This window comes from Manacus candei, unplaced genomic scaffold (assembly GCF_025592945.1).
Source record: "Manacus candei isolate 608988 ecotype Guabito, Panama unplaced genomic scaffold, ASM2559294v1 h1tg000005l, whole genome shotgun sequence".
Classification (NCBI taxonomy): domain Eukaryota; kingdom Metazoa; phylum Chordata; class Aves; order Passeriformes; family Pipridae; genus Manacus; species Manacus candei.
In genome coordinates this window covers 22,725,560-22,745,259 of record NW_026138053.1, presented here as the reverse complement: position 1 = coordinate 22,745,259, position 19,700 = coordinate 22,725,560, and the positions used below count along the sequence as shown (strand labels likewise).

The following is a 19,700-nucleotide window of genomic DNA, read 5'->3' as shown; positions in this document are numbered from 1 at the left end:
TAAATCTTGCCCTTAATGAATGTCATCAGTAACTCTGCCATTAAGTAGTGGAGCACGATTTTCATTCCATACCTCCATGAAGCAAAGACAGAGCCAGATAAAAAGAATTCCAGCACAGCAAATGTTACATCATCTTACTATTTTTAGGGGGAATATTAAATTAGAAGACATTACTAAAGAGTATAACAGAAAAAGGCAAACTAGACTGTAGCATTGTGCAGTGTAAGTTCAGTCCCACACTATATTAAACTTTTCAGAGAACAAGCTGCAATATGTGTGATTCAGCTGAAGAAGAAACCATGTAGATGACTGGAAAAGCATTAAGGCAGTCAAAGACACCGCTGCTCTTGACTCAGTTAAGTTCTCTTTGGCTACAGGATTCCATTTCATGACAGTTACTCTGCATCCAAAAAGGATGTACAGTCAGTACAATCCTAAGACACCAGAGATGCTGAAATTCTTTTTGCCCATAGAAGTCAAGTCAATGAAACAGGCCAGGAGGCATTTTAACAATGTAATGCAGCTTTTTAGTAGCATCAGTTTCACCATGTATTTACTTCAATGAAGAACACCCTAGAAAATGTTAATGCTTCTGCAGGCAAGGATCCCCAGAAGCAGAGTACACACACTGCAAGAGCTCATAAAGCAACAGCACTTCGTAATTTAGTATTCTTTGTTTCAAGCTAGCAGTTTAATACAACTGTCCCAGTTTATTGTGATCCATGGACGGCTGGACAAATTAAGTTATGTAACTAAAAGAAACCTACCCAAGAGCTGAAGACAGTATTACAGTGACTGTACCCCCAGCAGGAAACAGCCAGCTTCAGGATCACTGCCATATTCTCCTTTTGAAACAAATACTGGCATCAGGCACTGTAGAGAAGCTGAATAGAAGCTGCTGGGGAACAAGAGCCATTTGTTTGGAGAACTAAGAAATAATGAGGGCTTGACATACTTACATAATGTGATTAATTTATTTAAGTCTAAAAGCACTCTTTAGAAGTGTCTGTACTGCAGAGCTAACTGGTATGAATTTTCAGGTATATATGCACTTTTTGGAAGTTTGATACGTAGACTAATGATTGTCATTGTGCCCTGCAAACTCACCTTTTACCTACATGATTAGAAAGTTGCACATGACACAGATTTTCAGTTTGCAAGTTATTGTTACTTAGTTACTTTAGAATTCTCACATAAAGAGGTTGTGGAAGGACAGAGGATAAAAAAACAAGTCAGACCTACCGCTATAATATCCAGAGTGTTGTCACAAACCTTGCGGATCTCAGCGTTTTTATCGTGCATCAGGTCTATAAGATATGCTGGGGCTTCTGGAAAGAAGCTGTTAAGGATAAAAGCAACTTTTTTTTTTTTCCTCCCACAACCCTGGGTTCTTCAAACTGCAAGTTTCATTAAGAACCAGAGTCAGGAATTTTTCATCACGTGTAGAGTTCAGCAGCCTTCCCCAAACCACTTTTTTTTTTCTTAAGTCCTATTCTAAGATGCCCAAAGTGTCCTCAAAACTGCTGAAGAAAAATTACATGTCCCTTACAAAGAAAATACATTCTGATCTGTTATAGGAAATCCATGCACTCAAGGTTTCAGTCAACAGGGCAGAGATTCTGTGTAATGGTTTGATCTTTTGAGATTTTTGTAATTTTTAGGGAGTCTACTTGTTTCCAATGTATGTGTCTAAAAAATACTGAAAATAATCTATTGTGCATTAATACTTGCTCAATCTGAGCAATAAAACCATTGTCCAAATGCTGGTGCTTTATCACTACAGATATAGGAAGAGATGCAACTTTTAATTTTTATTTTCTTAAAGCCAGCAACCTAGGGGTCCAAACAGGAGACAAAGAACAACATCCTAAATGGCTTCTCAGATATTCCACTGAGCTTAAAGGAAAAAGAACATTAAGAAGTATTCCCTGTATTGTTAGCAAAGTAATCACTAGCTTGCTCTCCCTACCAGGGTTCAATTCAACCCACTCTGTTCTCTTCAACTGAATTTAACATCCAGTTAAGGCCCACAAACTTCAGACCATACAGATATATATGTATAAATGGTGCAATGCAAGAAGTTTGCCTACGCCCTATATAAGTTTTTCTATGAAGTGTGAATTTCACTACAATTTGCAAAACAAATTCATACAGTAAATCAGACTGGATTGCAACTAATAAGTCATCTGGTTCAGTGATCCCCTCCTACGCCCCTCCCTGTTTCAAAGCAAACTAACTTTTAATCTTTACTATTAATCTTGCAGTCACTCCACAAGCCCAGGCTGCTTGGGTTTTTCATTCAGCTGAAATAAACCATTTACAAAGAAACCTCTGAGATCACGGGCTTAATGCAAGAGAAATGTGAGGCAAATAACCAGCGATGGCAAATTAAGTGCTGCAGTTCTAAATGTTTAACCATTAAAAAGATATGAGTTTCCTTGATAATGACATCTCTGGTGGCTTGGTGGAAGACCATCTGATAAAACACATAGATGATCTGGCAGACAAACTCATCGTCTTCCTGCTGAGCTGCAAGGAGAAAAAAACCCATCACAATTTCAAATCTCACAAATAGAAACTCTTGATGCTTAGAAAGCCGTGGAGGTGTGGGAAAACCCAAACCTATTAGGTCACTAATCAGTACCTATCAGTAATGGAGTAATTGCTCCTCCTTCCACATACAAACACCTAACCCTGCCTTGCAAGACCACATGGATGGTGCACTCAGTTACAGCACAGCTACACCAACCACAGCTCTTGCTTTTCAGAGTAGTCAAGTCAAACACAGTAAGGTACCATTGAGAAGCTCAATGAGTGCAGGGATGATTCCAGACTTAGCCAGAAGAGCAGCGCAGGAGTCGTCCATGGAAACAGTCCCGATCATTATCACCACCTCCAAAACAAGGTCATCTTCTGCAGAACCTGCTGAGTCAGAAGGCAGGAAGTGTTACCTCTCAGGAATTCTTAATCTCCTGGCAGTTGTATATTTATCTGTAGACATGATTCTGTTCTTCAGTGTTATGTTTTCCTTAGCAATCACAAATTATCAAGGTAAACAGATTTGACTCTGAGCACTCTAAATGCTCAGAGTCAAGAGACTCTGCTTTGAAAGACAAACCAGACTTTGTACAGACCTGGTTTTAGTTTATCCTTGAGGTATGGGACCAGTTTGTACTCTTTCAGCACAAGTTCCCAGTCCAGATCAGGTAAGGTCAAATTTGCAAGTGTTCCCAGGCATTCAATCACAAATTCCTCTTCCTCATCATTTGATACTTGAGCTGCTAAATCACCAACATAATCCTAAAGAAAATACAGCAACAACCATTACAGGTGGATAATCCGGGGTTCTGAAGAACTCACCTCAGTCAAACTAAAGCTAGTTCTCAAAAGAACACTAAGGAGACTTTGCTCCTGAAATGGAGACTAATAAGGCAGTTTCAATTTCAGTTGATGACTAATCCAAGAAAACATTTCACCTTTCACTTTCAAGAGATGTAGATCATTTGTTCAAATGATCCAAAAGTAGTTACTACACACACAGTTTAAAGAGTTGTTATAAAATAAGGAAGGAAGTTAGTGAACACCATACTGCATTAGTGGCAGTAATGGGGTCCTCTTCCTAAAGATTTTAATAAATAACTACAAGATTTTCAGAGGGCATAAACAGGGGAATAATGGATTCTACTTACTAATTCCATACAATGTGATTTTCAATCCTCATTACCAGTATGATTAGAATGTTGATTTTCCTTCTTTCTTTTGAAAGGGTAGCTTTACATGCTTAATATTTAAATAGTGAGTATATAAAATTTTAAAATACCTATATACAAAACACAGCAGAAAAAAACCCCCATTTTATTTTGCTCTCTAGGTCTAAAAGCAGAAATTTAGGACAACTTAATTGTTATGATGTTCACCCCAGCAGCTGGGGTTTTGTTTTGTTTGTTTGCTTGTGTTTGTTTTGTAACTTACTGGATAGGACTTAAGATCTGTTTTCCCCATGGGGGCATCTAAACCCTGATCTACCAACTGAGATAGCCTTATAAAACAAAACATAAATCAACCCATGACAGACAAGAAAACAAACTGGACACCCTGCAAAGACAAACCACAGCAGCTCTCCAAAGCCAGTCTTTTCCAGTAGGAAAAAATGAGAGATCACATTAGGTAATACATAGTACTTACAATAAACTGGCTTTTAGTTGGCCCATCATGTTGGGAAATATTTCTGATCATCTTCATTAACAATGGGTCCTTAAATTTCAAAGCCCGCTTCATTAGCATTTTCAAACCATTTCCTGAAAAGAAACAAATACTTAGGAAATCCTCCAAATAAAAAAAAAAAAAATCAGGAAAGTATTGGCTGGTCAAAAATCGACATACACACCCACACAAAAAAACCAACTTTAAAAGTTTAAAAGGAAAAAGTGAAAAATCTAGAGAGGATAAAATCCTGTTGTCCACACAGCCATAGCTTTTCAGAGAGATGTCATCAGTCTGTTTTTCAGATCTACATGGACATATAAGAGATGTGTTGGCCATGCGTTGCTGCTCAGTGTCATTCCTGTCACAAGACCAACTCTGAGGAGAAGATGGCCATTTGCTTACAATCATTACCCAATCAGATTTATTTTCTTCTTAAAAATACACATTTCTAACTCACTCAAATATACCTCAGTTCACTTACCCTCACAGATAAGCTGCACATTTCTTTTGTTAGCAGCAAGGTTAATACAGAAAGAAATAAGTTCCAGGTCAACTCGCTCATCAGGACATTCAAAAAGCATCTTCATTAACTGCCAAGAAACACAAGCACACTTAAGTCATTAGTCTTTCCAAAGCATTAGAAAAGCAATGTTATGATACCAACTACAGTACCTTTTTTAAAATTAATACTCAGCATTTCTACAGGAACAGTAAAAATTACAAAGGTCCAAGGCATAAGATGTATAGTTCCATTATTTAGGGATAACAATGCTTGAAAAGTGCCAAAAATGGCAGTCACTCATCACCTTAAATTAACTTGGCTTAAGTTACATTTTATTGCTACCACTGAAATTTTTATTTTTACTGGTTTTTTATAGTTGTGATAAATCTGATATATTTGTTTTGAAAGCTTAGGTAGACTTAATATAGGAAAAAAACCCCACAACGTAGTTCCACAGAACAAGGTTGTTTAATAAAAATATGACTCTAAACAGATACTTAATTTCAGATTAATTCCACTATTATTTTACTACATTGATAGGTAAATTAGCTGTATCTGCAGCAATGTGCTTTATCTTTGCAGCTTCCATTCCTGGAGTTGATCACTGCCACGTACTAAAGACTTCCCAGAAGTAATCCTACTTTTTTGGTAATGTTAACATAAGAAGACAATCACCTATAATCCTGTTCCAACTGTTTAGCAAGTTCCAGGGTGAATTCCCAAGTGATTCCTTAGGCTAATAACCTATGGACTGGACTGCCATCACTTTATACACCTGGCACTGGGCTGGTTATCTGGCTTGTTTGGTTCAACATGAACCTTTATTGAAATGGCATTTTGAATATAGCACCATGACTCAAATACATCCATTTCTTTTCCCTCTGTTTCCAATCCTGGCAGACAAGTTGCTGGCCTCAGGTTTGCAGGACATAACACTGTTTGCTCCTCAAATCCACTCAGTTCATAAGACACATTTAGATTATAATGTAAAGTAGTGGCATGACAAGACCAAGATTACTGGAAGAAGAAACTAAACCTAAATGTAAGTGGGACACAAGGTACAAAAAATGTAGCTCAGCTTGTGTCAGAAAGGGGTGGGAAGAGAAGAAAGCAATTAAATTGAATGATTAACTAATCATTAAATATTTGTGTGCTTGCCCCCTGGTGGAAAGACAAGTTTGTAATGCATTAAAAACTAGAGAGTGGGTGAACAACACATTTAGAGGGGAAAATAAGAACAATAGGATTGCAGGAATTTCACTCCAAAGCATTTTACTCTGACCATTCTGTATGTTCATCTATTGCCAGATAGAAGGCTGTCATTCCAAATGAACCCAAGTAAAATAAAATACCAAACTATGTTACAACATAGCTATTTCTCTTTTTTTCTGGGACTTTCACAGACTGATTTTAAAAATATCATTGATTTCTTCCTCCCTTTCTTAAAAAGGTTGAATCAGATTTCTCTAAGTTGTTTTAAGAACTTATAAAATCCCTAGGTTATTAAATCCATAAGCCTGACAGTCACAGAAGAATGAATTAACAGAGAAGAAAGTTGCCACTTAACAAGTAGAACATGAGCATTCAAAAATCACCCCCTGCAACTCTTCTGTTACAAAACCTTTAAAAAGAGATTTTTAAAACCCTTCAAATAATTTGAAGGGAAACAGTCTCATTACTTACACAATACAAAATCTGTGGAAATTAGATGTTTAACAAGATGGGATTACACTGTTAATTACTGAACTACTTCTCTATAAAAAGAAAAAAATATATCCAGTTTCAATTAAAGCCGTTCAAATTTTAAAATAATAGTTTCATACTAGTTCCATGTTTCCCATTATGTCTTCATTTAATGTGATTGCTTCTTGTGCCACTTCAAAAGGAAGAGTAATTGCTGCCAAATAGGAAATATTAAAATTAAATTTGTTCTGCTTTTACTATGTCCATTGTCATCTTTTACTGATTTAGCAGGAAGGCAGTAAAAAGACTGCAGCATGTGCAATGAAGAGGCAGTAGTGTTCAATCAGACAAGTCCCATATTGAGTATCAGATACCACAGACCAGGACTGAAATCACTGTGTCTAGACTCTCTGGCACCTGCCTTCACTTATTTACCAGTGACCAGAGGCCAACCCCCACAGCTCTCTGTTCACATACACCTCTGTCCAACCCCCTCCCCAAGCCCAGCTCCAACATCTTTGAATGATTATGCCAGAACTGCATGCCTCAGGAATCTCTCCTGACCGGCTACTCCCCAACTCCGCTGTTTGAAGTGATGCTCTGGTTTCTGAACTTCAGCAGATAATGGCGGACAGGAGCAAAGGGTGCTGTCAAGAGAGGACGTTTACCAGCATTAAGCTGAAAAGAAGCTTAGAGATCAAAGAGGGGCCAAACAGGACAACCGGGGTGGAAAACATGTGGGGAGCTGCGGAGAACCTCGCACACCGCTCCGCGGTGAAATATTAAATATCCCCATGACATCACTGCCCAACCATGCCCTTTGATTGGCCACGTTATTACCAATAAAGGCTTTTATAAGCATCTGGATGGCATTTGCACCTATTTAAACAAAACACGCATTGCTGAGGTCTAAACAAGAATGAACTGTTAATACTCCCTTTTAACTGTTACTAGAATAGCACCCACTAACTCCTGCCATCCGCGAGGATGTGTACCCGGGACAGCACGCGCGAGCCCTCGGCCAGCACCTCACGCCCTCCAAATTACAACGGGGCCCTGATTCTTCCAAGCACTTTCTACAACAGCTAAACCTTCATTATTGAGTATCTGCCAGCTTAGACGAACGCCTCAAAAAGAAACAAACCCAAAGAAGGGCACATACTACTACTTGAAAGAGGTTTTGGTGTTCCAGGGTAGAATCAGAGAGCAGAGAGTCTCTTTAAAACAGTAATTTTCTTTTCCTGACGCCTTATCCACTTCCCTATGCTTTCTGCTACCTCTGTCTTCCTTAATAACCATCTTAATTTTGAACATTCAATAATGAAATTTAAGCTCTGGTTGTCCAGCTTCTTTTTGAACAGTTGGCAGGAGTGATTCGTGAGGCATTAACAGCCATAGGTGCCCTTCCATCTTGTTGTTTAGGCAAAGTACAGTGAAGGCAGCACACTCGTGTCCTGCACCACTAGCCTGTAGATACCCAGTGTTCACAGAGCTGTATCCAAGAGCCATGCCAAGATTCCCTGAAGGCACATCACAAGCGAGCCATGACACACAGTGCAGGAATTCTAGCTTGGTTGATAACTGCTCAGAACAAAGCAGGTCCCTTGTACCACACAAATGCCTTAATATAGAGTTGCTTCTTGCAGTAGAAAAGAAAGCAAGATGTTTACAAGACCACTTTGTAACATATACTAGTGATTCCCAGCAGTTCTCCCCTCTCTATTATCCAAAATCCTCTTGTATGTGGAAAAGCTTCAACAACTTTGTCATGAGATAATGACCAGAAAAATCCTGAAACCTTCCATGACAACTTCCCATTCTGGATGCATTTGATGTTAAAAACACACTTGGCAGGAAAGAAGACACCGTGGTGTAATTCTGAAAAAGCTACCAGAGAGCTTTTACACTTATGCAACACAGGCTTTCTCAACTCCAGCCTCATCAGGCCTGCGAAAAAGATCAGTAAAACAGGATCTGACACTTTAGAAAGACAAAAAAAAAAAACAAAAACAAAAACCGGCAGGAAACAACAAAACATGCATACTCAAAAACACAAACATACACAGAAAAACCAAAACCCCATGATACTGTGTCTGTGCTTGGATCAACGAGTTATGTAACAAACTGTAGTCTGAAAGATCAGTGAAGAACCTTCCACAGTCTTCCAAGTCTCCCTTGTTGTACATGTCTACAGGAGGAACAGGAATTGTCATGTAGCACCATAACCCTGCTTGGCTGGTTTCCAGTTCATATCCTGTAACACTGGAGACGTTGAAATTTTGATACCCAATGGGATCAGAAAAGAATGCCTTCTAAAACTGTAAAGGAAATACTTTCCCCAAGGTTCCCTAAGGACCTGCTGTGCTGCACAAGCTTTAATCTGCTTCAAGCATTCCCGATCTTCTGCAGAAATCCATCAGGTCACCTGTGTTTGCAGCACTGACAGGGAATGTGTCACCTCTCCTCTTTCTGGGACCATGAAAAGCCAGGAGGGACAGTTCCTGCCTGAGGAGTAGGTCGTTCATGGCGAGCAGCACCGTGGCTGTTCCCCCCGTCACCTGCGGGGGTCAGTGCGAGCTCTGCCATGAGCAAGGACTGCACAGGGAAAGAGGGATTTTATCACCTCATCACTGACAAAAGCACATACCTGCGGGATACAGTCTGTGTACGCAAACATGGATTTGAAGCAATCGTCCATGCTTATGTGGTACAGAATACAGATCGCTACTTTTTTGTTGTTTTCATTTCCTACAAGGAGAGGAAAAAAAAAACATATTAACAGAAGTATTTTTAGCTAAACACTTAAAAAGAGAAAACAAAAAGTAGAAAAATGCTGGCTAATAGAGGGAACATTTAAATCAGAAATGACACGTTAATGAAAGGGTCTTGCCTGGCCTGTGCAAATGAACCACACATTTGTGCAAAAAGGGAACAAGGGCAATTGGTAGCTATTCCCTCCTCTTCCCAGCATCTCAAAACACTTCCTTATCCCCACTTTGCAAGGAATACATTTTGTGAAGGAATGTTTAATAATGATAGTCCATGCAGAGAAAGCCTTCCTCAGTTTCCAGGCAGAAAATTAAGATTCAGTTATGGATATTCCTATGCAAATAACAAGCTTGTCTCAAAGTGAAATTATAAAGAATGTACCAATGCCAGGGAGAAAAATAAGAACTACCACTAAAAAGTGTTGTGGAAGGAATTCACTGCCTTTCAAGCAAGTCACATACTGATTGTTTTACTATTCTAAATGGTATTATCCCGTGGGTGCCTTTTGTGTTTCATACATTTCAAAAATGACATTAGTACCTTTTCACATTCACACTTAGCAACGAGAAAAACACTCTCAAGAAAAACTGGAGCAGTTAATGTGAGTAGGCCGTGAAGTATTTAACTGAAAGGTTCTATAAAATCATCTTAGACAAACATAGAAATGCTTAACAACAACACAGGTGAATTTGACTGTGACTCACTGCTGAAATCCAGACTGAGCATGCTCTGGAGTTCTCCTCTAGCCCTGCATTAGCAGGATCCTGACTGTATATGGGATACAACATTTATCTAAATGTTTACATTAGTTAGACCAACTCCAAATTCATTCACAGTTCTTACACAACTGATCAGCAATATCCTACCTCCCACTCTATTCAAGCCAAGTTAGAACAACATCCGTTTAACACGTTGGCAAAGCATCAAAACCTCAAACAGCAACCAACACAGTTAAATATTTCTTCTGCATACATCACTGGGAGCTGGAATTTCCTCTGAGCAGCCAAGGATATGATGCCTTTTTCCTGACAATGAGCATTCGTGCCTTTTTTCAAAAGTGAATTATCAAAGGAGACCCACGAAACCCTTCTGGCAGCTGCCATACAGACTGAAGTATTCTCAGCCATGTCAAACCTAAAATCATAGCTGACCTTTCAGATCCTGCTGGATTCTTACCTGCTTGAAAAAAACATAACTGGTATCACAACCTTCCATACATTTAACAGCTGGAGAAAGGACACTGCCCAAATGTGAAAGCTACTCTGGCTACTATTAAACTAAAAGCACAGACTGTACTATAGTTGATAAAGTATAAACAGAGTCTGTTTTAAGCAAACAAACTGAAGTGTTTGTTATCTTTTGTGCTTCTCTTGTGCCTGGTCATCTTACCTACCTATTTGCTTCTATTAACATTGTGGAAACAATAATTACATGTAAAAAACTTCCTACACATACAGCTGAAGGGTTCTCCTATACAAATATAAAAGCTTACAGAGTAAATTGTTCCTTCAAGTTTCATGGGTCCAGGGGAAAAAAAAAAATCTGTTTACACTGCTCTTAACACTTCACTCCATGCCTCTGTTATAAAGACTTGAACATCAAGACTCAAATTACAAATACACTTAGCTGGATAATGCAGGAAACACTTTGTGAAGTAAAAGGTAAGTCAGTACAAAAGGAGAAAAGCTCCCTAGAATGGCAACAAGGAAAACAAACTGGAGTGAAGCTGGACCAGACCCTCAGCACATATGAACTGGCAGACCACCAGCAGGAATGATGCTAAATTTTACCTGTTTAACTTCTGTCCTTCATGGGTTTTTTCCCCTCCTCATTTTTGCAAGTTCCATTTGTGCTAAGATCAAGCATCAGCTAAGACACAGTCTCACAAATCTGGTAGCAATAGCAGCTTCCTGGTATTTGGCAATACTGGTGGCTTACTTTCAAATATAACAGCCTGCTCTAGCAGTAAAGGTCTTTTATTTTTTTTTATAAAAAAACCTCTTTGCATAATTTTCTCTCCCCTTTTTCCAAAGGCTCAGCCCGTCACAATAATCTTTCTGATGCCTGGACAACACCTTGAGTGACAACACAGTGAATGACATCACTGCTTCAGTTTCTAAACAACCAAAAGTAATCAAACACACCCAGATAATCGACCTCAAGAATATCTAGAATTCCAACATTTATTTTATCTGAACGAACTCTTAAAGAGTTGATTTTTAATAACTGGCACTTAAATCGTTCTCTCAAAGTATGTTCCATAAAGCAGAATTCATGACACACAAAAGGCAAAGACAGCTATAGTTTCCAAGAGAAGAGCTGAATTTAAATTCCTTCTTGCTGTGCAGTCATCTGACTCATTTTCCCTGAATTCCCCTGTCCTACTGTCAATATAGGACGTAGAGAAGGGTTTAAAGCATTTTAAGTCACAGACACTTATTACACACACTCAGCAAGGAAGTATTTCTCAGTTGTGAGTAAACAGGAAAAAACACAACTGAATTGTACTAACTTGATGAAAAAAAGCTACAGAACTAAAGCTAAAAGACAACAGTGTGCAATTAAACTAAACTAAACTAATGATGTTTGCATCTTAAGTTTCATTTCAATTTCCCAGAAAGGAAAGAACTTCAGGCTAATGTCTGGAAGTTTCACTGTTCTACTTTCCCTGTGGAAGCACTTTGGTGGAGGAAAAGCAGAACCTCCTGACTTTTTCCAATTCTCATGTAAAACAGCAGCAACTCATGATCCAAAGAATCAAACACTCCAGGAAAATCAAGAGGAGGTGGTTGTTTTTAAGCACAGCCAGCATTTAACACAATTGTGGATCTTGTGCTCCATTAGAAGCACACAGCCTGTTGGAAAGCTGACTGAAAACTGTGCAGAACGAGTTTGTTGAAGATTAGGAAGGGAACAGATTCAACAGCTAAAGAGTTTTAAACACTAAGCATCACCCTGCAGGCTGAAGAACAGACAAAAGGGTAAAAAGTGACAGACTGAAAAATCTACCAAGCCAACTGTCATCCTTTTCCATAGGTACTTCACTCCCCAAAATAAAAACTGGCAGCTACTGACTATTATGTGAATACACCAGTACAAAGCTTACTTTTTCTAATTATTTTATACTCATCTGAATGCTAACAAATAACCCCCTGAGTCAAGCATTTCACAGAGACTTGGCTGTAAAAATTTTAAACCCTGCCCAGTATCTGGCTGGAGAACAGCTTTCCAAAGCATGGAAGTGATACCTTTTTGCTATTTTTGACCACTACTTAAGGCCACACATGAAAAAGCAGACACTGCAGGGAAGACTTCCTTATGACTTGGTACAGTAGGCATCAATTATTCCCCTAAACCAGAAAAAGCAAGAGGAAGAAAAACCAGATTTCTGCCAAACGTGTTCATAAAAATCACCAAAGATCTGGTGTGGTGCCAGACAGTTGTGGCTACAAATGCTGGTAGTTTTGAGCATCAAGCTTTTTACGACTGAAGGTGGAATAGCCAAATGGCCTAAAGCAGAAAGGGCAGCCCTGGAAAATAATGGCCTAGTCATTATGGATTCTTCTGGTATTTAAGGCAATAAAACATGAATCATAATGAACTCATTGGATATTAAATGTGAGCGTCACGAGCACTTTGATAGGATTTCCACAAGAATTTACCATTAATTAACCAAATAATTATTTGAAAGTGTTACTGAATTAGCCTTAGTCCTTATACAGCCATTCCAGAGAAATTGGTCATTCCCAGCTGAGTGCAGTTAATGCCTTAACAAACCAGTCATTAACTGCAGTTACTGATTTTGTGGGAATTATTGTGTTATAAAATACACTCAACAGTTTATAGAAACAATACTTAAGATTTTTTTTGCAGCTGTAGTTCAGCTGGAGCAGCTGGGATGGAAAAATATCAGGTCCCTCGGGCTGTTTTCACAACTAGTTTTCTGCAAATTAGAGAGGGAAATAAATACATGATGGGTTCTGAGTTCAAAATGGCTTCAGATTTTTAGCCTTTGAACATTAATAAGAAGCCATGTGCCAGTTCTGGGGGCCCACGCCTGAATCCCGTGTTTAGTTCTTACTAAGGTTAAAGATCTAAATGGTATTAATAGCAGAAGCTATAGAAAAATGATTTCTTGATCACAAGATTGGGTCCTACATTTTGGTTGACTTTGTGAGCTTAAAATAAAAAATCCTCCATTAGCTCCATGACAACAAAACCGAAGCCCTAAAGCTGTAAAAACGAAATGCCAGTCTCAGTTGTAGCAGCAGCATTCAGCTTTCAAATGCTAAAGTAAAAATGAGAATATAAAGCATGGACTAAATTATTTAAATGTAACACTGTCAGTTAATCAAGTAGCCGTCATTTCTAATGGAATCATCAATGTCTCCATATAAGTTATGAAATATGCCCTATCCCACTCATGTGCAAAACATTAACAACAGTAAATCAAAACCAGAACACAAATGAAGGTAAATAACCTATTCCAATGGCAAAGTGAATCTTCAGTTTCAAACTCTGATACTCTAATCTGCTGCAGAATTAGGCAAGTAAGAAATCTAGATGGATAAGACTGTCACAAACTGAGTATCAGGTCTCCAAATCAGCTTAATCAAGAGTTTATTCACATGTATCGTAATTTGTAACAGTGATCTTCGGAAAAAAGGGACAGAAAGGCATCTCTGTTTACCTCTATCTGTATCATTCCTCACAAGCAGCTCTGAAACAGTTGGACTAAGTTAATCCATGTGTGCTTTACACACATATTGGTTTGATTTACATATGTAAATATAAATTGTATTGGATGTATCAGTTTATTTTATCAAGAGAACCTGAAAGAGTTTTCAAATCTGCTCATACCCAACGAGACTAGACATTATAAATAAAACATTATGATATTAATTACATACTAATTACCCCTCTTGTGCCACCTTTATGTTACTTGAAGCTGGCTTCATACCATAGGCCTAACTTTAAACCTTGATATTGCCATGTTTGGAGTCAAGTTTTTGGGTTTTTTCCCTTCATTTAAAAAACTAAGTATATGCTTCATCTAAGCATGGATACAATTATTTTTTTTAGGAAACAACGAAAGAATTATAATGATGAATCTTAAGTAAAAGGACTAATAACTGACTAATTTAGGTTGAGTTATCTAATGTTACAGCACAAGACAAAAATGAAGCTGCACATCTGGAGCCTCAGGCTCCATTTCTTTGCCTGGAACTTTAAGCAAGACAGACTGAAAAACAGAAAGTAAACGCCTGACTGTAGCATGGCTGCCTATAAAAGACAGTAAAGTACAGCCACTGAGTAATCAACACACTCCTAAATTTAGGCATGTCCTTTTCTGAGGCTATATAGCAAAATATACCCCATTTTTGTTCCTTAGGATGTGCTACAACCAATCATACTTGGACTCACGTGACTTCACACAGAAACTGGAAGCTGATGAGTTGCAATATCCCATATACTGCCCAAAGCAGAGATAAATCAATGAGAAGTTCAGATTAGAGAGAAATCAGGACGCAATAGGATTATCCCTGAAGGAAGAAAGTGAAGCTAATTCTCTTTTCTCCACAAAAGAATTATGGTTTGGGTCAGGCTATGATCAGGAAAGAAAGCAAGCAGTAGAAAAAAGAATTAACAACAAGAAACTAGAAATTAGAAGAGGCTCTTAGTTTGATTTAACTTCAAAAACACATGCTTCCAAAGTAGGTGGAAAAAATTCCAAGCAAAGCTCTTGCTCTCTAAGTCTCCACCAAGCTACATAAACTAAAAGGAAATGTATAGGACACACATAATTTTTGCCATATCTGCACTATATCTCATTAAACTACAGCAATTGCTCCAATTACAATTACTAGAAAATATTCAGACTTTTCTGATCGAAACACACCCCTTCTTGTTTGGAATTCAGTGGGAAAGGAAACAGGTGGAGGTTTTTCCCTGCTCCTGTTTGTGCAGGAACCCAGCTCCACAGCAGAGCACCTCAGTTCTGAGGGGATGGTGCAGCTGTACTCCAACACGCTCCTGCCTGAAGGAGAACAAACTCAATGCAGGATGCAGCCTTGAGAAAGGGATGATTTACCACATGGAAATACAAAAACTGGTTTTACCCATGTGTTGAAGATGCTATAGTACAAAGCTGAGGTTCAAATTTACTAAGCCCAAAAAGTGGAGTTAAATTATTGGCTGAGCTCTTGAGTCTTCCAGGTCGCAAGAATTAAGCTCCATATTATTCGAGAGACGCTGTTCCTGTTCATGAGCTCAAAGGGTCTGAGGGCAATATTATCAAATTGTTCCATGAGGTCCTTTGAGGTCATCCCTCTGCCTGCAGCCTTCACAAGGGCTCTGGAATGGTGCTCCTCTCTCTTTCACCCTGGCCCTCACAGAGGCTTTATGAAGATGTTACCACAGATCAGGAAGATTAGCAGAAGAGCTCACTCCTTCTTTATGGAGATTTTCCAAGATACTAGAACTAGTTGTTTCTGTTCTGTCATGCTTTAGGCATCCAAGCTGTGCTTTGTAAAGCTTTCAGATGTCAACAGTTCGTGTACAAGACTAGATTTACTTTTTACTGTTAAGTATTAATTTGCCCTTGCAATATGCAAAGAAACAATTAAAAGCATTGAATTAATCAGTCACATATTGTAAGCTCCACAGTCGAAATACTGGCTCAGGGGATCCTTCCCATTCATCAGTTTAGCAAATTCCAACAACTTGGTTCCCTCATCTTTAAATTGCTGCCATCCCTCCACTCCTGTCCTTGCCGCTGCCACAAGTATTTTGATTTTCAGTCAACACACATCAAGTTAGTTTCTTTTGTTACACCAAAGTTATCCTCTTCCTTAAAAAGGCTAATAACACAGCTAAACACACACATGCACTTGTGACCAGCACACCACAGCAATGAGCTTTCACTCACCTGAACAGTCAGAGCCTGAGTGTTCAGATTAGCAAGGCTCCACCTGTAAGAGCTACAAAATGAAAAAACACTGTTTCCAATTTTGGACAGTGTTAAAGGAATCAGAAAAACTCAGATAACGGATTTCAAAAACTTTTAAGTTTATACAAAAGTATGTCATAGATTTCAGTTCTTCTTTGTGGATAACTCACTACAACTTACCAGGAGCAGAAAGTCATATAGTGAAGGCTTTTACCTGAAGGTTAGTTGGGCTTCTATTTCTGCTTCCAACACAGTATTAGCAATACTGATGTGTCTCTACTTTGAGTTCTATAGTTCTCAAAATAAGAAATCAATTTTTCTTTAAAGTTTGCTGTCTAATCCACAGTGAAGGTACCTAAGTAAGTGCTGGGTTTTAAGACACATTGTGTACCCAATACTCTCCTTAAGTCACTCAGACATGCCGGGTCCATCTGCACTTCTAATAAGGATTTAGAAGTTGAATGTTAAAAGATGTTTTTGGTTTGTGTTTCTTTTGGTGTCAGGTTTTTCTGTTTGTTTGTTTTTGAGGGTTTTTCTAAGCCTAGGCCATACTCACCACAAATGATAAAAAAACTACCATTAAAATAAATCCCTTAATAATTACTGCTTTCCAACAGACTGGTCCCTGTAGTTGAACTGTTACTTAATGTGCTTCAGCCAGCCTCTACTATAAAGGAATGGAGACACCCCAGGCAATATTCACACAAGTAGTATTGGAACCAGCTGCTGCAGAGCCACCTTAGGAAAAAAAAGTTTCTCAATTTAATTGGGAAAACAGGAGGAAGCATAAATTTTACTGCCATTAATAACTTCAAGCAATCCCGATATGACTTTACCTCACCCTGATGGCTGGACATGTGCTTTTTGTTAGGGTCTTTGCCACATCTGACCCTTATTGTTTGCTCACTTGATCAGGTAAGAAAATGTATGTTTCTTTATAGGATAAATGAGGCCTATTAAAATCAGAAAAAACACTGCAGTAGCCTATAAGAAGCTCCATTTTTCAACAGATGTGTGAAGCTCCATAATAAGTTCATTACAAAAAGGCCAAGTGAACTCATAAAGAGAACACATCTACTTTAAGCCTTCTTAAAAGAAACTTTCATAAAAGGAATAGAACATTAAAAACACACAGCACTCCGTTAATTAGAGAGCAAAGTACTACTTGGCTTTTTAAACAGCAGTCAACATATAATCCAGCTTGGCTGCACACCATATCAAGACGTGGTTGTTAAGAAGCCCAACACACAACTGTTTGGCAATTCTTTGATTGCTCATTAAACCTCACTTGTAAAGAATGGAAAAATATCAGAGGAATTTCAGCAGTTCTCAGAAAAGATTCTATCAATGAACCCAGTAAAGACAGACTCCTCAGTGAGGACTAACTCAGACTGTCAAAGTTACCCTCTGCTCTGGCCATCTCCAGCTTAATTAATGAACTGAGAGAAGTCTGACCTACTTTGGAGTTTGCAAACTATTGCACAGCCCTTGGATTTCTGTGTAAGATCAGGTGGCTACTGCTTCTTAGTGTGCTGGTATTAAGTCTTGGGACAGCAAGAAATTAAAGACCACCAGGCCAGGGTGCTCTCATGAATAAAGCACATAGGCTGGGTATGTGCTGAGACTGGCAAAACTATGCTGTTGCTACCTGGGACTGACCACTCTTTATTTCAGAGTGTTGTATAACAAACACTCATCTACTTGGCTAAACATAAACCCACAAAGCCAATTTTTTTTCAGCCACTCTACTCTGTACTGGAAAACACCACCCGAGGTGTTCCTCATCACCTAAAATCTTTTTGAGATGGACCACCTCGGCCCTGTGTGGCACTTTCACAGCCAGATGCACAGCCCTTCTGCACTTGGGCACGATTCACAACTGGTACTGTTCTGTGACCCACCCACTTTTCAGTTCACCAGTATCTGTGTTCACTCAGCCTTTCATTTTTAAAAGCAGCTGGTAATTTCAAGCAACCAAAAAGAGACACTCAAGTCAAACTTCCAAACATAATGGGGTTTCACTCTTTCAGCATGGCTTGCACTGGAAGTGAATGAAAAGAAAATGGCATTTCAAGACAATATGCATTCAGTACACCTAAGATCTGTCCAGCAGCTCAGAGAGATGAACACACACATTAGAGAAATGATTGTTCACTGCATGGAACCAAACCTACTCCTTTTAGTCTTTGAGCAGCAGCACAGTACCACAGTAAGAGCTTTTGCAACATTCCCTATCACTTCCATCCGTTTGTGAGGGATAACTGACTGATGAGTGGACACAGAAACATGGGTACTGCCCACCACACATGTGCTGCCAGGAGCTGCTTCTGAGCTGGGGTCCACCATGAAGAGTTTGCAGCCTGCCATGACACACACAGCAGCACTCAGCTGGTTCTGCTGGACAAACTGCCTGCTGTTCTCATGGAGAATGGGCAACTATTTGTCTCACTTCACAAAGGCTAAGAAACCATTCAGACACAGCACAAAATAGCACCCTTATTAGAAGAATGTGGATCACAAGCTGTGCATATATTTAAGAGAGCAGTACCAAAAAAATTCGTATTTGGTTTGGCCACTTAACTGAAAAACTAAGTGGATTTGGTCCAAACAAGAAGTGAGGGCTTTTTATTCTTCCTTGCAGACAATGTTTTCTTCTGTTTGCTGCCAGGGCATTTACTTTAGAAACCAATCACACATCCAGGAGAAGAATAATGAAAAAGGGTAACATTTCCCTTGTGTCCAACAGTGGAAGAACATTTCCAGGGATTAAGAAAACAGATTCACATCTTTCTTTTAAGTTCAGCTCTATGTTTCCCCCTTTCAGTGACAATATTTTCAACAAGCAGATACACTAACCACCAAACTCTATCATATTTGGAGCAAGTCACTCCTCTACACCACTTCACTTGAATCAGGCTATGCAAAGCAAAATGAGAGGACTATGAAAGTGAAGCAAACCTCCACTGAAGAGTCCATAACGTGCTGCTGTGGTCTCTCCTTCCCAGGTGACGACTGGAGGGCACTGAATCTGTGTTTTCCACATTTCAGGCAAGTGTCTAGTTTAAACCACTTGGTGAATTCACATGAATTCTCTCACCTTAATCCACTATGCTTCACATATACTGGCACATAAAGCATTCACATGGAGTATGTATAAAAAGGAAAGATCATTCTGTAAACATGATTTCTAAGTATTAAAGCCATAGTACAAAAACCATTCTCTGCAAGGCCGTGGTGATTCAACACTTACAAGGTTTTCTCAAAAAACAGAAATCACACAAATCAACAAAATCTCTTTTCATACCTCCTCAAGCAGCTTACATATGGAAGAACCTGAATACAGCAGATTGTATCTCAAAGGCCTCCAAAGCACTGCTCCAGCTTCTGATCCTAAGTCTGAAGCCAAATTTCCCTCAGCTGCACAAAGCTCTTTGAGATTTAGGGTATAACAAAGATCAGCTGCAGTTGATTAATTTGGGTGCCTGGAGGGCACAAGAGGAGTCTTGTCACATACAATACTTCAGACTTGTGAAGAGAAGCCACGAAAACTAGCAAGTGGTGTTGACTGGCAAAGCTACATGGGGAAGCAGG

At 39.0% G+C, this 19,700-nt stretch overlaps 1 protein-coding gene across 2 annotated transcripts in view; it reads right to left on the bottom strand.

Annotated features, from left to right (window-relative positions):
* KIFAP3 (kinesin associated protein 3) overlaps positions 1-19,700 on the bottom strand; it is a 65,845-nt gene that overhangs the window by 29,626 nt on the left and 16,519 nt on the right. The window contains exons 11-17 of one of the 2 annotated variants that reach the window (XM_051806154.1): positions 9,039-9,139; positions 4,688-4,796; positions 4,186-4,298; positions 3,135-3,300; positions 2,797-2,922; positions 2,431-2,529; positions 1,243-1,328 (exon numbers count right to left, since the gene is read on the bottom strand). In XM_051806154.1, the coding sequence (XP_051662114.1) occupies positions 1,243-1,328; positions 2,431-2,529; positions 2,797-2,922; positions 3,135-3,300; positions 4,186-4,298; positions 4,688-4,796; positions 9,039-9,139 (800 nt within the window). Of the gene's footprint in view, positions 1-1,242; positions 1,329-2,302; positions 2,530-2,796; positions 2,926-3,134; positions 3,301-4,185; positions 4,299-4,687; positions 4,797-9,038; positions 9,140-19,700 lie in introns of those variants that run through there. The other variant, XM_051806145.1, reaches the window with a different exon arrangement.